At 38.3% G+C, this 20,956-nt stretch overlaps 1 protein-coding gene across 1 annotated transcript in view; it reads left to right on the top strand.

The window, feature by feature from the left end:
- rnf31 (ring finger protein 31) overlaps nt 1-19,193 on the top strand; it is a 34,561-nt gene extending 15,368 nt beyond the window's left edge. Inside the window, exons 10-23 of the mRNA XM_062429319.1 lie at nt 687-872; nt 1,013-1,153; nt 1,245-1,430; nt 3,700-3,906; nt 3,996-4,169; nt 7,244-7,342; nt 7,446-7,535; nt 8,979-9,093; nt 11,060-11,172; nt 13,108-13,218; nt 13,655-13,703; nt 14,693-14,789; nt 18,062-18,227; nt 19,143-19,193. Of these exons, the coding sequence (XP_062285303.1) occupies nt 687-872; nt 1,013-1,153; nt 1,245-1,430; nt 3,700-3,906; nt 3,996-4,169; nt 7,244-7,342; nt 7,446-7,535; nt 8,979-9,093; nt 11,060-11,172; nt 13,108-13,218; nt 13,655-13,703; nt 14,693-14,789; nt 18,062-18,227; nt 19,143-19,193 (1,785 nt within the window). The remainder of the gene's footprint in view (nt 1-686; nt 873-1,012; nt 1,154-1,244; nt 1,431-3,699; nt 3,907-3,995; nt 4,170-7,243; nt 7,343-7,445; nt 7,536-8,978; nt 9,094-11,059; nt 11,173-13,107; nt 13,219-13,654; nt 13,704-14,692; nt 14,790-18,061; nt 18,228-19,142) is intronic.
- Nucleotides 19,194-20,956: the final 1,763 nt, after the last annotated feature.

The raw sequence follows: 20,956 nt of genomic DNA, 5'->3' as shown, positions 1-20,956 counted from the left end.
AAGACAATGACCTGAAGCAAACAGCGAAAGCTACACAGAAATGGTTTAAAGACAAGGTGAATGTTCTAGGGTGGCCAAGACAGAGCCAGACCTCAATCCAATAGATTATTTCTGGCTGGACTTGAAAAATGCTGTTCACGTTTGATCCTCTTACAACCTGACAGAGCTTGAGCAGTTTTGTAAAAAAGAATGGAGTAAAATTACAGTGTCCAGATGTGTGAGCCTGATTGAGAACTATCCACACAGACTCGTGGCCAAAGGTGCATCTACTAAATACTGACTTGAAGAGGGGGAATATTTATGCAATCAGTAATTTTACATTATATATTTTTTAATTAATTGACATTACTTTGTAGAAATCTGTTTTCACAACATCAAAGAGTTTTTGTAATAATTTTTGTAAATTATTTTTTTTAAAGCCAAATATATTGACATCGCTTCAATTTATAAAAGCAATAAAAGGGGAAAACATCCAAGGGGGTGAATCATTTTTATAATATTGTTATAGACATTGTACGTAGTTTTGAGTGAGTTCTTGTTTCCCTGAACTTCTATAACAAAGCAAGTGCAAAGTTAGCCTGACCCTTAGAGCCACCAGGGACACATTCATGGAAAATACATCAGGCTGAATATAATATAATGCCTGAATTCTAATGTACAGATTCTGCCGTGTCTGTCTGTGTCAGGATGGGGAGAAGAAAGGAGTCAGTCCAGAGGAGGTGTACACAAGCATGAGGGTGGCTGGAGACAGCAACATCCTGCCCTGCAAGTGGTTAAAGACGGAGCTGCCTCTGCTGTTAGACCACATCAGGATGTTTGTGGCAACATCTTCCCTTCAGTCTATATCTGACAAAACCCCTCCAGAGCACACAGTCAGTATTGTCAGCTTCTGTCAAACACACCCATCAAAGTCTGTTTAATCACACTGTTTATGTTCTTCTGACTGTCACTGTCCGTGGTGTTTTATGCCCTTGATGGACCACAGAGCAGGTCATGTGAAGGTTCTGCTGAGGATTCTGGGAATGAGGTAGACCCTACTAAAACAGAAAGTGTAGTCCAACTGTCCAGAGGAGAGGCCAAGCAGGCATGGCTGACAGCAGGGGGAGACACCGATAGAGCTGCTGGACAAGCTCTGAGAGACAGACTCGCCAAGGTGACAAAGATTTCTTGATAACATTTCTAGTGATGTACAAAAATATCACTGCAGCCTTACTCTTCGCTTTTTCTTCACCCCACCCTCTCAGGTACAGGAGCTGTATTCTCTGGGCTTCAGTGATGAGGCTCACTGTCATGAGGTTTTGAGACAGAGTGGCGGAGACCTGAGAGGGGCCCTGGCCCTCTTACAGCGCCCCCTTCTGGAGCCCTTTCACGAGCACATTTGGAGTGACAAGCCAGAGCCTCCTGTTGACATCCATCACCCTGACAAACAGGTGAGACCAGCATGGACAACCGGCCTGCATCCAAACACAAGACATATTTAATTCTGTTATCAGTCTGGTATTTAGAAACTCATGGACTGTCTCGGTCATCTGTGCTCTATAAGGTCATAATAACACAGGAGTTCTCCACATTAAGGCCAAGAGGGTTCGTATGATAAATGACAGAAATTGTCATTCAGACTCTCATTCCAATTAAGTGAATTCAGCTGAATTGACAAAAATGATAAACAATTAATTATGTGTGGACCTGTGGGGACAGAGCCTTCTGAGTTGCTGCCCCCACCCGCTGAAACTCACTCCCCAAATCCCTCCGTGACTACATTGACCTCATCAAATTCAAGTCACTCCTCAAGACCCACCTTTTCAAATCTGCTTTTAATGTTTGATTGTTTTGATTTATTTATTCTGCATAGTTTTATTGTTTTTAATTGTCTTCTTCCTGTAAAGCGTCTTTGAGTATTCAGGGCTCTAAAGTGCGACCAAATTGGTCGCACTTTAGAGCCCAAATTTAGAGACCAAATTTCTCAATGGTGCGACTAAAAAAATCTGAGGTCGCACTGGTGCGACCAGCTGTTCGAGAAAAAAAAATCTCTGCGACTTTGAAAGTCTCCCTGTGGTTCAACCTTCAACAACAGACACACATTAGGCCCATATCACGGTCTAAACCAATCAGAGATAGTGAAGGGCGGGACCCCCCCCCCCCCCCCCTCTCTGATTGCCGGTGGTCCAGATATTCCTGTGTGTAATGTGTGTGCTGCAGTCAGACAGAGAGAGTGGATGTAGAGTGCATGTAGCCGCGGATGACAAGATGAAAAGAACGATTGACAACTTTTTCGTGAAGAATGTTAAGTTAAGGCCTGATCCGTCCGAAAATCATGAGAAACTATCTCATAATAATGACTTAGTATCTCATAATAATGACTTAGTATCTCATAATGATGACTTAGTATCTAATAATGACTTAGTATCTCATAATAATGACTTAGTATCTCATAATAATGACTTAGTATCTCATAATAATGAAAAAATCTCTCATAATAATAAGAAACTATCTCATAATAATAAGAAACTATCTCATAATAATGACTTAGTATCTCATAATAATGAGAAACTATCTCATAATAATAAGAAACTATCTCATAATAATGACTTAGTATCTAATAATGACTTAGTATCTCATAATAATGACTTAGTATCTCATAATAATGACTTAGTATCTCATAATAATGAAAAAATCTCTCATAATAATAAGAAACTATCTCATAATAATAAGAAACTATCTCATAATAATGACTTAGTATCTCATAATAATGAGAAACTATCTCATAATAATAAGAAACTATCTCATAATAATGACTTAGTATCTCATAATAATGACTTAGTATCTCATAATAATGAGAAACTATCTCATAATAATGAGAAACTCTCTCATAATAATGACTATTTCATTTATCTTGAGATGTTTTAAGTTTAAATTTCAGCTCAGTGAAGCACTTTAAGCACCAACACTTTTCAGTGAAGTGACCTTTCTTGTGGAATTGTTCAAATAAAGAACTTTATGTTGACCAGATTGTTAGTTAATCATTTACAAGTCAATATTGCCTATATGGACAGATATTTAAAAAAACGTGAACCTGTAAAACTGCGGTGTTGAATGCAATATGGTCGAAAATTTGGGTGCACCTAAGAAAAAAAGTCAGGCGCACCAGTGCAACCAGTGAAAAAAGTTAGTTTAGAGCCCTGGTATTGTTAAAAGCTGATGTGTTATTATTATTGATATTTACCCTTAAACAGGCAGGAGTGGAAAATTAGATGTAAAAAAACATTATTTTATGTTACCAGTTATCTCATTTACACCTAAAGTAAAACATTTCCACAAATATTTTAATATATTTTGTATGTTATGAGTTGTATCTCCACCAGGATGCGTTGCCTCTATTAAGGTATAAAAATGGTCATAATGGTAAAACCAAAATGTTTTATTCAGTAAAGAGAATTCTTGCTTTCTCTGGTCAATAATATCACACATACTAGTTTCTAATTTTTATCATTTCTGTCAAAGTACAGGCCTTACACAAACTTCAATTCTACCAATCCAGTTCTACTTAATTCAAGGCACATACAACTGAACAAAGAGTCTGTATCTCCTGGTGCACGTTGCCTGTTTAAGGGTTATTATTATTGTTATCTAAAACTTCTTTGGTTAAAGAAATATATCATTCTTCCTGATATCAATATTTCATAATTTTTTCCCTTTCAGCACATATGTCGGAGGTTACTTGCAGTGTATGATCTTCCTAGCTGGGGCCGCTGTGAGCTGGCACTGTCACTGCTTCTGGAGCATAGCGCCACCTACTCCCTGGAGGACGTAGTACAGGCTGTACGCGAGTCTCATGATAGGGAGTTCATCAAAAGGGTGCTGGCTAAAGAATGTCCAATCTGTCTCTCTGTCTTTCCTCATAGTAAGGTATTGAGTCTATTTTTAGGAGTGGGAACTTATTGGTCAATGTGGAGTGTTTGCACTTTCTAACTTCCTCTCACTGACTTTTCTCTCAGATGCAGTCTCTGACATCCTGCCAGTGTTCAGTGTGTTGTGGTTGTTTCCAGCAGCACTTCACCATCGCTGTAAGGGACAAACACATCAGAGACATGGTGTGTCCAGTCTGCTGGGAGCCCGACATCAATGACCCTGAACACCTCAACAGCTACTTCTCCACCCTGGACATCCAGGTAGGAGAGCAGAGAAGAAAGAACACATTTGGACAGTTGTGGATTGGATTATTTTATGCCAATAAAGGACCACCAGTGTATGTTTTAGCCAATTTATCAAAGAATATCATAAATTGGAAGATTTGCTTTATTACAAGTTTGAATCTTATTTCCCTATGTGTGACAGGAACACAGTTGTAAACAAACAACAAACAGTTAATTCAGATCATTCATGTACAGATTTATTTGGAGATGAAAATGAAAGTGAGCACAGCTGAACATTCATTTTCTCCCTATTTCTCCTGTTATTCAAATAAGTTTGGATAACCCGGTTTGTTTCTGATCATGTGACTGCTCATGTTTGTTTGGCCTGTTGGACTTCTTTTTAGTGATGTCATTGTGTTTCCAGAGCTATTAACTTGGTGAGTACAATGATAATGTCTTTAATAGAAAACTATAAAATAAGTAATAAAACAATTCATTTAATGTATTCAATGTAAGGTTTGAGTGTGATGTTCGTCCATTCCAATTACCTGTTGGTTTCCACACATTTCTTTATGGAAATGTATTCTATAGACTTAAACTTTTCATGATATCCTTTATAAACATTATGGGGCTTATTTCAATCAAGTGTGGGTGTCACCTGCTATTTTGGTTCATGTGTGTGCTGGATGGAAGTGAATATAGATTAGAAGGTGGTGATTATTGAATATTCCTGTGGTGATTATTTATATAGCCAGTCACATCACTGACCTCATAGCTCTGAAACAGCTGAGCCAATCACGGTGAAGCATGACAACAGTAGCTCATCTTCAGGAAATCATATTGCTATCTGGAGGTGTCTGGAGGTGGAGTAGCATGACATGAATACAACACAACAGTGTTGGTATGTTTGTAATGAAGATGACTGTACAGTAGGGGTGTGACGATACACTCACCTCACGAGACGAGACAGGATTTTAAGAAAACTTCAATGAGGAAGTACATGACTGTTCTTTTATTTAAAATTCACAAAATGGAATTTGATTTGAAATGTTTGAACTAATCATCTTGTAATGAATCACTTGTTTCTACTTTCTAAATATATAATTATCATATGCAGTATGCAGCACTGTAAAAGGTTTCCCCATATAGATATTTTATAGATGGATCATTTTGGTATTTATGGAAATAACAACCATAAATACAAAAGTTAGATACAATCACAAATACTAAAATATAAATTATAAAGAGTAGAAACAATTATAATATATAAATATAAATTAAATAAAGAATCAAATTATCACAAATTATAACATATTGCTAGTAAAAAAACACAGAAATAAAAGTAGAACAACATATAAATAGTGTTATAATTTGGTAGTGTGACTCATTTTACTTTTGTCATCATTAGGCTTCCATAGCTGCACTAGATTCCTCCGCTCCTCCTACCTCAGTCTTTCAGTGTAGAGAGCTGAGGTTAACCTACTGCTCCTCTCCTCATCTCCTACTGCTGACTGAGATCTTCTCAGCAGGTAGAAGCTGTAACATGGTTAATGATCCACACGTGACATTATAAAAAGAAGACATGACGTGCGAATGAGCAATAGAAAACCGATCGTCTTTTCTTTTTCTTTTTTTTGGTGCGCCCCTTAATTATAGCTTCACGAGACAAAATTCACGTCGACGAGAAATATCGTCACATTACGAGTTCTCGTCACACCCCTACTGTACAGTAGCCTCAACTAGTGATATCAGCACAAGAACTGTTGAGGAATATGCAACATCATTTAGACAATTGTTTTTGTCATATGTTATAATAACTGACAGACACTATCATTTCAGCCGTTGGAGAGGCTGAACATAGGAGCTCAGCTTCATCTGTCTGGGGATGCTACTGTCGTTGTGGGCGGGTGCGCCTGCAGTTCTAAAACGATTATTAGAATAAAACATTGAAATACGCCGATTCTGATATGTTCATATAGCCTACTCAAAACAGACGGGTCAACATAACGCAGACAAGTTAGCATACCGTTTTTAGGTGATATGCCATGTTCAGACATCCCAACCTGCAGAAAGTCATTTCAGGGAGGTCCATTCCGGGGGTGGGGGGGTGCGATCGGTGTTATAAGCGGCAACACAGAATTATAAGGACGCTTTGCTCTCACACACGCTGCATTTATAGTCACACAAACACACATACACACGCGTGCGCTGTCACTCACTGGTGTGCACTCTTGCTCGTTTACTCCACATTCCGGGAGAATACGTCTCATTTGCGGGCGTCCGTTATCTATTTTTGTAAAATGCTGCCACACTGCTGATGTGTTTGACATGGTAGAGGAGGACGCTCACAATTAAATAAATATTCAGCAAACCACCAGACCAAGGCCTTCTAGTACTTTCTTCCATATGTCTCCAGTGGGTTGGGCTAACCCAAAAAAAGGGGAATTCAATTCTGAAGACAGACTCTTACCTGTTAAACAGGGGTGCTCTGAAAACACCCCCATTAGCAATTAGTGCTTTCCACCTGATGAAATTAACACGGCAAAAAATCAACCAATCAGGATTTTGGTCGAGCCAGAACGTATCGACCAATAAATCGAATAGTCGACTGGGAGATTACAGCCCTAGAAATCAGGTGCAGTCTTTGTACTGCTGTTAGTCCATTCATTTCAGAGTATGTCCATATTAAGCCAGTTAAAAACACTCATTTTTCTCTCTGTTTCAGGTCTCCATCCAGACCACATCTGTGTTTTTCTCCCTCGGAAACGGAGCATTTCCAAAACAGTCCTCAGAGTGTCTTAATCCTAAAACTCCAGCATAGTGTTTCAGACTATTACACAAGCCTGTCCAGTGGGGGCAAGACATTTAGCTATTTTCCCTTTGTTCATGTGTTTGACTGGGCAGAGGTCTCTATAAAAACAACCTGGAAACACTATGTGGATGCAAATCATTTTCATTTGGTGTAGCACCACTGTGAACATCTCATATGTCAACTTTCGAATCATTGGTTGACTATGAACACTGAAAAATGCATTGTCTGTTTTTCTTCTCTTATGAAAAGATGTGTGGTTTCTTTTTTATCAATAAAATTGGTGCATTGAATGTTTCAGCTGCGAGAATGTCTGGAGCCTGAAGTCTATGAGCTCTTCCATAAAAAGCTGACAGAGCAGGCCCTTATCAAGGACCCCAAGTTCCTCTGGTGCTGCCATGTGAGCACATGATAAGTCATTCAGCAATAAGTAAGATGAAGAACTTCAACTTCAATATCTATGAATATATGAAATGACCTCTCCTCTCGTCTCTTCTCCTCAGTGTTCATATGGCTTCATCTACGATGGAGACCAGCTAAAAGTCACCTGTTTTCAGTGTCGTAACAGCTTCTGTGCTCAGTGTAAAAAGCCTGTAAGTATTTTGTGTTGGTTATTTTTTTCCTTCCTCTCTTCCTGTTTTGCACATTTTTAACCTGCTTTTCTCAGCTCCTACTCATTAAAGATCCCCTCCAGCAATGTTTTAAGGCATATAAGAATACTCTGCTTTGACTAATCATTCTTAAAAACACAAATTATATTTTAAAGAGTTCCTAATATTTTGTCACCCCCATGTATATTAATGGGGTTGGACACAATATTGGGAACTCTTTTCAATATAATACACTCCAATACACCACTACCACCAAATATCACCTCAATGATAAACATAAAGTAGAGCTATCACCTTTCTGACAATGTCAACAGACACTGAAACTAAACTAAACTGGGATTCTCATTCAATTCCTAATTGCTCACATACAGTCTGTAAAACATCTGCTGGATGCATTTAGCATAGATTAAAGTTATAATGGATATCACTAGTTTGATTATTACTATGGTTGAACCAGGATTGTTTTTATCCTGTCTTTCCCACACTGTGGGTGGATAATGTACTAGTTACTAATGTAACTAGTGGAACTAGTGTATTCACAGTGTCAGTTTATTTTGTTTAAATGTAGGATATGTGAGATGCATTACAGGGATCTTAATCAGGGAAACAAGAACATTGAATTTCTGTGTAGTTAATTTTGGGCTGCTGTAGTCTTTACATGTATCTGACCGCATTCTGACTTGTGCTATGTTCAAGTGTTACAGAAATGTTTCAGCTGTGTTCTAATCACTTTGCCTTCATGAATTTTGTGTAAAAGTGACTCAGATGTTTATTCAGACATGATATTGTATAATTGCCATCAACTTAAGTAAAAAGGGCTTCGGTCACTACTATGGATCAAGCACCAAAAACACTGGATCCTATGGGTTCTCCTACAGGCTTGGAAGGGGAGTATTCACCATTGCAATGTGCAACCTCACTGCTAGATGTCACTAAATCCTTCACACTGCACCATTAATCATGCAGTTTCATTAAGATTAAGATCTCTTTTTCAAGAGAGACCTGAGAACAAGGAATATTCATAAGACAAGCTCACAATCAGGCAGTCAGGGACAACTAAACTACACAATTAACAAATAATTCATTTAAAAATCAGTTGCATAGTACTTGAAGCCAGTTCGCCATCATTAATGTAAACATAAAGGATATTTAAGCTTGTGTAGTTACTGGATTGTGTATTGTAGTTACTAGATTTAAATAAGAGAAGAGATGTGAGGTCATGTAGAAGCTTTAACAGTAGACTTTAATTAGCTTTAATGAACTATGATAAACATGGTTTAACTGCTGAAGTGTAATGTAATCATGTGTAGAATCAGGGCAATGCTACTTTTGAACATTAATTTCATCAGAGAAAGGCCACAAGTTTATCCCAACAACATGGAGTATACAATATGTACTGTATGTGTTTCTATTATCTGTGTGCAGTGGGAGTCTCAGCATGCAGGTCTGTCCTGTGAGCAATACCAGTCATGGAAGAGAGAGAATGATCCAGAGTATCAGAGACAGGGCCTGGCTGGATACCTCCGAGACAACGGCATCAGTGAGCACATAAACACACACACAGACACACACTCACACACATGCATGCACACAAAGTGCAAATAGTGTTTTTTTATAGCAGCAGTTTTTGAGGGTGATATATGAGTCTACTTAATCTAGGGGTGCACTAATTAATAGAATTGTGATTGCAAAACAAAATGGCACGTAACAATGACAACCACAGTGTCTCCTCCAGTCCACACTTTCATCTAGTTAAACATAAACATAATTACAACAACAGGAACAGTTCTGGGGCAGCACCACCACATCTATGCTTTCCCCAAACTGAACTATTTAAATTCTGTCATCTTTCAAATATGTCTGTCAAATACTGTTCTTCTTGTATGGAACATGATTTGGTTATGACACACCTGTTTGTTTTTTGTTCTTTTTAATCAATGTGACTAATCTGCAGGCACATATATGCATTGCTTACATTTAGAGCGCATTAAACCAAAGACCTGTTGGAAAAGTATAAGCGGAACAACTGTGGGTACAGTGGGGCGACTGGCAGTTGCAGTTTAGATAAAGAAATCTGAAGAAAATGTATTTTGGAAGGTTTCATTACGTCAAGGCTTTTGTCATATGGAAGTGGGTGTGATTTCATCCAAACTGGGTTAGAAAAACGCTCTCAGGGCCCAAGCTCAGTAGGGGCCCCACTGAGAACATAGAGCACGACCTAACTGGGTGAGTGTAACAGATATAGTAGAGCTTAACTCCATAGATGTATTATAATTATATTATAAGCTTCAGCAGACTAACCAGCTTCACTCTGCTGTGTATTGAGTGGGACAAAGTGGTCGGCAGATTTCCCACCATGAAGGAGAAGAGGATGAAGTTTTAAAAAGGGACTGTGATATGTACAAAGTTTGTTAACTTGCTTGGATTATTTTGTTCTGTGGAGGATGGTGAAATACACAGATCATCTACACTAAATTACAGCAGGCTGAGCATTAATAATAATTGGTGACTGAAAAATCCATAATTAGTCTTTATTACTTTAAATGTAGTTCTAAAGAAATGAGTGAGAATGTTCTATGAATCTGTTGTACATGGTACTGAGACAGATCACCTGACCTGAACCGTAGCTCAGTCATTGGTCAACTAGGTGCTGTTCTCAGTGCTGAAACTGTTCAACATGACTAGCAACATCTGTGCTCTTCTGTGTTCTTCACAACAAGTTTGTCTGACAAAGTGACTTCAATGCATGTTTTCTTAGACAGGCTTAGGCTTGCTTGGCTAAATGACTGACAATTTGTGTTTATGGATATATCAGCTATTTTACAGAATTAAAATGACTTCATCAGGAAGGCCCTTCCAGAAAGCTCTGTGCTGAGAGTCTATCTGTGCCCTTGTAGGAGAGGCATTCCACCTGTATCCACTGGTTGATTCTTTGTGCTGAACACAGATCAGATCACTGTGTCATTTGAGTTGAATTCACTACTTATTACTTTCTAAAAGGCAAACACATGAGAACACTGCACATGCTTTCCATACACATTTTATATAAATTATAATGATCTTTTATTTGTACTGTTCTGCCATGTCTGACCATATGGAGTACTGTGCTCAGTGGCCATACACTCTTCTCCACAGTGCCTCTTTCACAGAGGTGAAGCTAGGCAGGTTCTACTCAGGGAAAATGTTAATGTCATTTCACCGACACTGTGATCTTCTCCTTCTCCAGTTCGTTAGTACACAGACATCCAGTCTCACTAGTAAAAGTAAGGCAGCTCACTTCCTTTTTGACCTTCTCACAGGAGTCACAGGGCTAAAACACATGAACTCAGTGAATAAATAATCCATGTACATTCTGCATTTGTGTATATTAGATTCAATTCATTTTCCTTAATATACTGACACTATCCATCTTCTCTCTGTTTCTACTTCCTTCTCTGTCTCACCATTCACATCCTGCCTCTTGTCTCTTTTCTTTCCCTCTCTGTCACTCTCTCTCCTTCCTTCAGCCTGTCCTAACTGTCGCTTTCAGTATGCGCTGTCTAAAGGAGGCTGCATGCATTTCTGCTGCTCTCAGTGTCGTTACCAGTTCTGCAGTGGCTGCAACAACCCTTTCCATACTGTAAGTCTTCTACATCCTCCTAGATGAAAAGTTGGTCCATTACCTTGGATAGATTTGTGCTTCGGACCTCATATTGCATACTATAGTTCAAAGTATAGATATTACTATTATTGTATTACTGTGCAGCTAACAAAGTAGGCACCAGGAGGTATTACTGAAGGATAGTGGACAAATTAAAGGAAAAACATATACTGGTCTGAGTGCTTGACCCTTACAGTGAGGAAAAAGTTATGTTCTTACACCTGTAAACAAACCACTAATATGTGTATGTGTGTACATACATACACACACATATATATATATTTATATATACACTTAACAAAAATATAAAAATATGTGCAGTTTTGCCTAACCCTAACCCTAACCCATCTCCTTGGCATGGAGTTGATCAGGTTGTTGATTGTGGCCTGTGGAATGTTGGTCCACTTCTCTTCAATGGCTGTGCGAAGTTGCTGGATATTGTTAACTGGCCACAATCAACAACCTGATCAACTCTATGCAAAGGAGATAGGTTAGTAGGGTTAGGCAAATGGTGGTCACACCAGATACTGACTGTTTTTCTGACCCCCCCCAGCGCCCTCAATAAAGCTAAACTGCACATTTCAGAGTGGCCAGCCTAAGGGCACACCTGTGCAATATTCATGCTGTCTAATCAGCATCTTGATATGCCACACCTGTGAGGTGGGATGGATTATCTGGGCAGAGGAGAAGTGCTCACTAACACAGATTTAGACAGATTTGTGAACAATATTTGAGAGAAATAGGTCTTTTGTGTATATAGACAATGTTTTAGATCTTTGAGTTCAGCTCATGAAAAATGGGAGCAAAAACAAAAGTGTTGCGTTTATATTTTTGTTCAGTGTATATATGTGTGTGCGTGTGTGTGTGTGTGTACACATACAGATAGATAGATAGATAGATAGATAGATAGATAGATAGATAGATAGATAGATGTGTGTGTGTGTGTGTGTGTGTGTGTGTGTGTGTGTGTGTGTGTGTGTGTGTGTGTGTGTACACATATAGATAGATAGATAGATAGATAGATAGATAGATAGATAGATAGATAGATAGATAGATAGATAGATAGATAGATAGATATGTGTGTGTGTGTGTGTACACATATAGATAGATAGATAGATAGATAGATAGATAGATAGATAGATAGATAGATAGATAGATAGATAGATAGATAGATAGATAGATAGATAGATAGATAGATAGATAGATAGATAGATAGATAGATAGATATTAGTGTGTGGCGTAACATAGAGTTTCCCTCATCTCAGGGTTAACTTACTCTGAGTTTTCACATAACCCACTTTCTGGAATACCCCCCAGGTCTCCTGTAACAACCCTGAGCTGTTAACCTACAGTGGAGCAGGTCACTCACTTTAAATATCTGGGAACAATCACTGACAATAAACTCACCCTTCAGATCAATGCAGACTACATTTATAAAAAGGCAAGGCAGTGGCTGTCTCCTCAGGAGACTGATGAGCTTCAATGACAGCAAACAAACCCTGAGCATGATCTAGAGCAGTTCAATCAATCTTTTTGGTGTTATGGACCCTCAAATTGATACACGTCAGACTATAGATCTGTATTTGGGAAGATGTAGTCTCAGGGATCCAAAGCACTGCAGCCATTGTCACTGTCTGAAGCGCTGAACTTTGGAAACTTTTTTGTGGTCCACAAATCCACACCACGAGGTTAAAAAAACCAAAACAAATACAAATCCCATAATGCATTTTGCCCTCCTCACATGTATTTCAGTGAATGACAATGTATTTCATTGGTCACATGTCTTGAAAACCATGACATCATCTAAAACATTGCATCCGGTCTTAAAGGGGTACACACAAAACACAGGTTAAGTTAACTGTAGAGGTAAATAACATTTGACAGACCAAGTGTTTTCTCTTGTCTTCCTGTCAGACCTGTGCTGTGGATGAGTGCAGTGTTTCTGGACTACATGCCCACCATCCAAGAGACTGTCTCTTCTATCTGAGAGACTGGGAACCGTCCAGACTCCAGGCTTTACTGCAGGTAAGATGTGTGTGTGTGTGTGTGTGTGTGTGTGTGTGTGTGTGTGTGTGTGTGTGTGTGTGTGTGTGTGTGTGTGTGTGTGTGTGTGTGTGTGTGTGTGTGTGTGTTTAAACTGATTGACATGAGTGAATAATGATTACAGCAGCAATAATTAGTGGAATGATGGTTGATCAACAGAAAACTATTCATGCTAAAATTCTTTGGTTACTGCTTCTCTTAGTGCTCTGTGACAGTAAACTGAATTTGGTTTGGTTTGTGGACTGTTGGACTGTTGGACTGGATAACACAAAATGTTTTATATTGCCTTTTGGCCTTTGGGAAACAGTGATTAACATTTTCTGACATTTTAAAGAAACTAATTGACAGATTAATGGATATTGAACATAATAATGAATTGCAGCCTTACCAGAGTCCATCTCTTCTCTGTGACTGACAGAACAAAGGAGTGGCCTTCAATACTGATCCTCCTCCTGGAACACAGACAGGTATGCAAGGGCTGCACACATCTATGATGGGATACCCAAGATTAATTAAGATGAAGCTTTTGTAATTGGTTAAATTCAGAATGACAGTACAGGAAAGCGTATTAGGACCCTGATATTCGTGGAAATCTGTACTGCCAGTTTTCCACCTCAAGACCTAGTAACATTTTAGGGAAAATGCTGTGACTGTTGTGTTGTTAATGAAAGCGATAACATTGCAGGAATAAGCATGTAAAATGTTATGCCCTGTAATTTACTAGGAACTATATGTGATTAAGTCAATGAAGCACTGCAAACTGACTATAAAATGACTACTACTGCTACTACTGAGGCTCCAGTGATATCCTCATATTGAAGTCCAAGCTGAAACTATTGCTCAGTACACTCTACAGTATTGTCATCTCTGTAATGAACACTAAGACACAGAGCTTCAATTACAGACATATTATTTTCTGCTTGTCAGATGAAAAGTATAGGCAGGGTGGTGCGTTGGTGAGGGCATGTTGAAGGATATGACTGTTTTTTAATATTAATTATTATTCTCAACAAATAGTGATGATATTTTTCCTCTGTGCCATAGACTTCCATTGTTTTTCAACAGTCACACCATTGCATGAACATGGTGGTTTCTTTAGGAACAGCTTCAAAGAGTGACAACAGTAATCACATTTTCAGTCTCTGGAGAGTAGTTCTGTGTAAGGCAGACACAGTTCTGTTTACAAATCTACATTAACTTGTTGTGCTTCATAATCACAACCTCTAGACTTTATATTGAAGTGCTTTGAAAAATGAATACTTCAGCAGAAAGTCAGGAGACTATGATATGAAGCACAATAAGCTATTGAAGGTCTGTGCACAGAGCTGCACTCATGCACGTGAGCAGTGGCGTCTGCCGTACACAGAACGACTGTCTTAAAGACTGAAAACGTCCATCTCCAAGCCATCTCTCTTTTTCTCACTGTCTTCACCTTCGTCCTCTTTCTTTCCGTAAGGTCTGTGTGGAGTAATAGAGCAAAAGGATGAGGGAGGCCAACAACCAGACTCAGCCTGTGGAGCTCAGACTCAACCTGGACATGCCGGCCTCTGCGAGTATGATGCCTTTCTTCAGTATTATTTGCTCTTATCTCTAACTAAGGCAACATATTATACACTATGTGCTACAGTATGTTTCTTATACCCCAGAGTAGACTAAGACCGTGTCATGGCATCAGGATATACCAGGATTTAAAAAAATCTTGAATGTTATATTTTCAATACCGTTAAAAATACAGACGCTCTTCTTTCTATTAAACTGTTATAGAGATCCTGTATTGTAGTGCACAATACTACACCAGAGGGCTGTCTCCACTGATAAGACAGGCAGCTGAGCTGAGAAAGATGAAGACTATGGGCCTGATTTACTAAGATCCCAAATAGTGGGTACTAAATTGCGTGCATTATGCAATAGATTGTGCGTGCCGTTTGTGTGCGTTTCGCGGGTGATCTACTAGAATAACTGTGTAAATGAAAACAGGTGCAACAGGGTGGAGACAGCAGTATTTAAATGAGGGTTTTGTGTCTTTATGGAGAGTTTGGACGAGCAGAAAACTGCAAGAACAAAATGAAATGTGATCAAGTTCTAGTGGAAGAGGTTAACTAATATATTGAGTTATAACAAAAACACATATTACCAGAAAACCAACATATGGAGAGTATTAGTGAAGAAGTCAATGCTGTTAGTAAAACCACAAATATTCCACTCCAAAAATATTAACACAGGTGGAAAAACTCTGTCCTGTGTGTATTCTGTCATTGTGCCTCCGTCTCCTCCTCTCTACAGTAACAGCAGGTTAATACCTGTCCTTCAAAGGTATTATTTATAGACACAGTTAGCGTCAGAAATAATACCTTCAGGTTTGGTAAATCACAATGCGTGTGCTAAATAACATATTTACATTTTCTCCTCCCTGTATTTTGCACACTGGGGTTAAAACGTCTCATATTACATATTCATTATGACAAACATACTAAATGGACAGTGTGTATTATCTTGCACATTTGAAAGATGCAAACCTCAGTGTGCTGCGTTAGTAGATCACTTGCACATTTTTTGTGGGTGATGTCAAGTTTGCACACGTTTCTACACACGCAGACCTTTAGTAAATCAGACCCTATGAGTGGTATGAAATCATCAAAATACTGCCACATATAATTATTGCTATCATGATGCAGGTGGTCATATGCGGTAATAGCACCTTTTTTGTTGTGAAAATCAAGGTTTATTGGTCTGATTATGTGTCGGCCGAATGGAGCAGCCGTACCTGACAAACACAGACAACACTTTATATCATGTTGTGGTAGGAAACAACATCAGCCTACAGCCGAGTTCTCTTAAACCTGGGATTAATGAATAGAGTCTGCCTGGACATGCACAAAAATGACTTTACTTTGCAGGTTAAATGGCAGCCTGCCCAAGTGCACAGTGACCCAGTACAGTTTAAACAAGGACAAAATATTTATACAGACATGTTTTTAACCACCGAGCATCAGCACAGACCCCTGGTCAGCTCCCCCCAAGCTTGCTTCTGTTATGATGGCTGAGCTTCTGGCTATCTTGGTATTCTGGATGCTAACTGTGGGAGGCTCTGTGGAGGCCTGCTATTAATATTTATTTTTACGATGTATGTTGAGCATCTTTGGCACAAAAACTTGAATGAAAATGAATTTCTGTCTCTTATTTAAGGTTGGAGCACAGGTTGTGAATATGGATTAGGCCACCAGTCAAAAGAGTTTCTGACCTCACCTGGACATTTCAAATGAATCTTTTGTTGTAATTATTTATAACTATAGTTTCTTCAAGTTGAAAACAAACCTAAAACAAAATCAATAAAGGATTTGAATGGATTCAGATTTGATTTGAAGATTCAATTCTGATGCAGATTCAGTAAGTGGATTTATAGTGGATTCAGATAATAAGCATATTTGATTATGGATTCAAAATAGATAAAATGCTATTAAACCCAATCTCTATATGCAAAATCTTAAACATATCAACAGTCTCCATGCCCTTTTGAAAAGGGATTTATTCATGAATCACAGTGCATCTTTGTCCTTTGTCAGGTCTCAAGTACATACTATTTTTAGAAGTTCTTTAGGAATCTCTCAGTTTAGACAGTTTGCCTCTGCATTATGCATGTATGCTTAATGTTGAAAGGAGATGCAATAATGGGCTATTACTGTGCCCCTGAATGTTGAATTTAGGGGCACAGTGTGTATAAATGTTGAATTTATATATATATATATATATATATATATTACTGACATTGTTACTGTGATGAATATAAATAAAATGAGATTCATGAATATGGAAATGTGAACGTATGAAATTCTGCCTCACTGAAAACTATATAGCTTTCCTTAGGTGATTAGGAAATAAGGCATCCAAACAGCACCACTGTGATACTGACAGTGTTGTTTTTGTTTGAATCAATGAAAGAGTTTGGGATAATTAAAGTAAAAGAGTACAATCCAATGGAAAAGGTGCTAAATGTTGTCCAGACAGGCTGGAGGTGAACATTAAAATGATTATCCAGACTGTTATCTTTTATGTTGTCCATTACATTTTGCAGAGCTGCTGCCTGATTGCTATCTGTTGTTTAGGAGACACTGCAGTGGATGATGATAATGGGCATATCAAATGTGTGCACATTACTTTCACCGACTGCTCTGACTGCTGATGTCTCTACTCTATTGTTTCTAATGATGTCCCTAAATGAATTACCTTCAACAAAGATGAACTGAGGGCTGGTATAATGTACATTTCTACAGCAATAAGAGTCATGTCATACTCACCACTCTCTTGAGAACACAATAACTGTTTTGATTAAATGTATTAAATTCCACCAGCTCCAGGTATTGCAAGTATCAATCAATCATTCTATCAATCTTTATTTATATAGCGCCAAAACACAGCAAAAGTCATTTCAAGGCACTTTACACATAGAGCAGGTCTAAACCGTACTCTTTAATTTAATTTAAAGAGATCCAACATTCCCACATGAGCAGCACTTAACGGCAGTGGCAAGGAGAAACTCCCCTTTAATTAGACACTTACTAAGAGACTGACTGATGTTCAGTCAATGAATGAAAACAGTATAGGGGTTAAAAAAAGAAGAGTGGTGAGTAAGATATGTAGCTGTACTGATGAAATTAGTGCTGTGGAGATTCATGCTGATACAAAGGCTGGTCAAAACTACAAAAAAGACCCATACTACAAAAAGCTAACTATTTTCCTTTGACTCATGCTTTTGTCTGATAGTTAGCAAGAAGCTGCCATAGTCTGCTTTGTGATCCTGCTAACATGGTGGTGTACTGATATCCAGGAAGCATTACCGAGAGTACCTGGTGAGCCTGATCAACAACCACTCCCTTGACCCTGCTCCCCTCTACAGCTCCAATGAGCTGCTGCTGGCCTGCAGGAGGTACAAGGTGGAGGACACAAACAGGGATGGAGAGGATGGTTTCACCTACTACAGCAGACTGCTTGAGGTGTGTGTGTGTGTGTGTATGTGTGTGTGTGTGTGTGTGTGTATGTGTGTATGTGTGTGTGTGTGTGTGTGTGTGTGTGTGTGTGTGTGTGTGTGTGTCTGTTCATTCATTTAAAAGACCTGAATAATTAGATTGGACATCTAACCCACAGAGCAGCAGCAGGAGCTCTGATTGGCCAGCTGTGGGGTGTGTCATGAGTTGGGTCATGCAAATGTAGTTATTTTATAATCATTTCTTTCTTTGTATTAATCAAATATAATTAACGATATAAACGTAGAAGTATTCTGGTGGTTCTGAGCCATGTGTAAGTATGTTCAGATTTACCAGAGGATGACTTGGCTTCACCTGGTTCTGTAGTGATTATTGTGAGGATGTGAACTCTGAGTCCTCAACAGAAGATGCAGCTGTGGTTAGTAACTGTTAGTTGTTTTTCAGTCTTTGCAGGTTTCGTATTTACCTGCATTAGTTATCCTACCGAACATCTGTTCTTTTTTACCCCCTTATTTTTGAGAGCAAAAAATCTGTAACAGAGAACTCATTTAAACCAGTTAAAGTCAGTTAAAGTCCTACTACAGAGACCACACACCCAGCTGATGGACAGACTGTACCAGTTTACACTGTGTGGTTCATTTTATTTTTAATCAGTTATAAGGACTGAAAATATTTTCTTACAGATGAATTTCAAAGTGCAAACAAAATGGCCTAAAAGTTCATTAAGAACACATAAGTGCTTGTTTTCATGTGTCGCCACTACATGTTAAACCACATTACACAATGCCGACATTGATTTCATGAACTCCATATATATATTCTATATGTTCCATTTCATGAATGAATGTTTTCTACATTTTGTTCAATCTCTAATATGTTATTTTGGTTCAGTGATGCTAACATTCCTCTGTGGTGTGTCTGCAGAAACTGATGGAAGAAGTACCGCTTGGTGACAAGGTACCACGCAAGAAGTAATGAACGCTTTACTTCCTGTTTCCTGCAGCTGTGATTATATCAACCATTCAACTGAAAACTCAGCTATGAGAGACGAAATGCCAACAGCTTCCTTTATGTTTTGGATCTGTGTTGTGTTCCTATGAACTGAACTGAGCATGAGTACTAATCACAACATCAACACACAGAAGCAGATGATTTCATATGTGATTAGTTGGGGAAACTGAATAGAACAGAGAGAAATAGAAACTATTTGTTTAGTTGTTTTCCATTTTTATTTGTATAGCACAATTTCACAAATGACAAATTATATATCAATACAACAACTTCTGTCCTTAGACCCTCGATTTGAATAAGGAAAAACTCACACCACCCACACACACACACACACACACAAAAATAGACAGCATGTAAAAAACACTTGAATAAATTCATGCTTAATAAGGTCAATATAAGCAGAATGTTGCAAATATAGTAATTTGCTGGGAAATACAATCATCTTCTCTTTGAGTGTTAAAACTGGTGGTTGCCTCATCTATCCTGAGCTGCAGTTACAACAGTCTCACCACACTTTGTGAAATAGTCATCATCATATCATGCTGCTGCACAGGTATCCTGACTAAAAGTTAAACAGTTTCATGACACCTGAAAACCCGAGTAACACCATGAAATCCAGTGTTAATGTGCATGTTTTACATTTGTATTTGTTGAATAAAAAATAAAATACTAATAGATGATTATACAACACTTGATGTGTGAGTTTTGTAACAATCAGTTTACAGATATTAACAGAATTTACAGGTCATTTTTGTCTTGCATTTATTGTTCTTGATGAGGCATTGCAGATGTCCTACGTTACAAGGTGGAGTTACTATGAAAGTTTATTTCACAACTTGATGCAGGTTAACTCATGTTGAACAGGTTTAGCTCTTTCAATACAGTAACATTTGTTTAATATTCAAATGTTCAATTTGCACATTTGAAACGCAAAATTAAACGGTGTTTGGTAACTAAGATACTTATGTGATTATAGGATTTTTCGAGTTATTTTGATGGAATACAGTTTAGTTTTTAAAATATGAGACAATATTAAAAATTGGTACTTTCAGTCCATTCATCTCCGTGACCTTGGTTTGCCTCATGGTCATTTTATATTTTGTGTATTTTAATATGTGTATTTATATGATGAATGAGTTTAATTATAATTATGTATTATGGTTGTCATCATGTTTACTCTATAAACACACCAAAGTTCCAAAATAAAAACCAACAAGTTGGCAACGCAGTAAGGATTTTCAGTCACCGTATGGCTTTATCAACCAATCAATCAATCTTTATTTGTATAGCGCCAAATCACAACAAAGTTATCTCAAGGCACTTTACACATAGAGCAGATCTAAACCGTACTCTTCAGGTTTTAATTTATAAAGAGACCCAACATTCCCACATGAGCAGCACTTACTGACAATGGCAAGAAAAAACTCCCTTTTAACACGAAGAAACCTCAGAACCAGAACCAGGCTCAAAGTGGGAGAACATCTGCCTCGACCGGTTGGGGTAGAGAGGAGAGAGAGGAAGAATAGGAGAGAGAGGAAGAATAGGAGAGAGAGAGAAGCACATTGAAAATAAACATTGAAGCGAGTAGGTCCGGGACTGGAATCTGTCATCCGGACGTCTACAGGCCCAGATTACCTGTGAGACGAGAAAGCACAGACAACTCTGGGGAAGAAGTTTAGGTTATTGAATGCATTAATAGTACATGAATGTTAATGGATATAGATGGA

This window comes from Scomber scombrus, chromosome 11 (genome assembly GCF_963691925.1).
Source record: "Scomber scombrus chromosome 11, fScoSco1.1, whole genome shotgun sequence".
NCBI lineage: Eukaryota > Metazoa > Chordata > Actinopteri > Scombriformes > Scombridae > Scomber > Scomber scombrus.
Note: the sequence above shows the minus strand (reverse complement) of the source record. Positions and strands in the feature narration are given on the sequence as shown.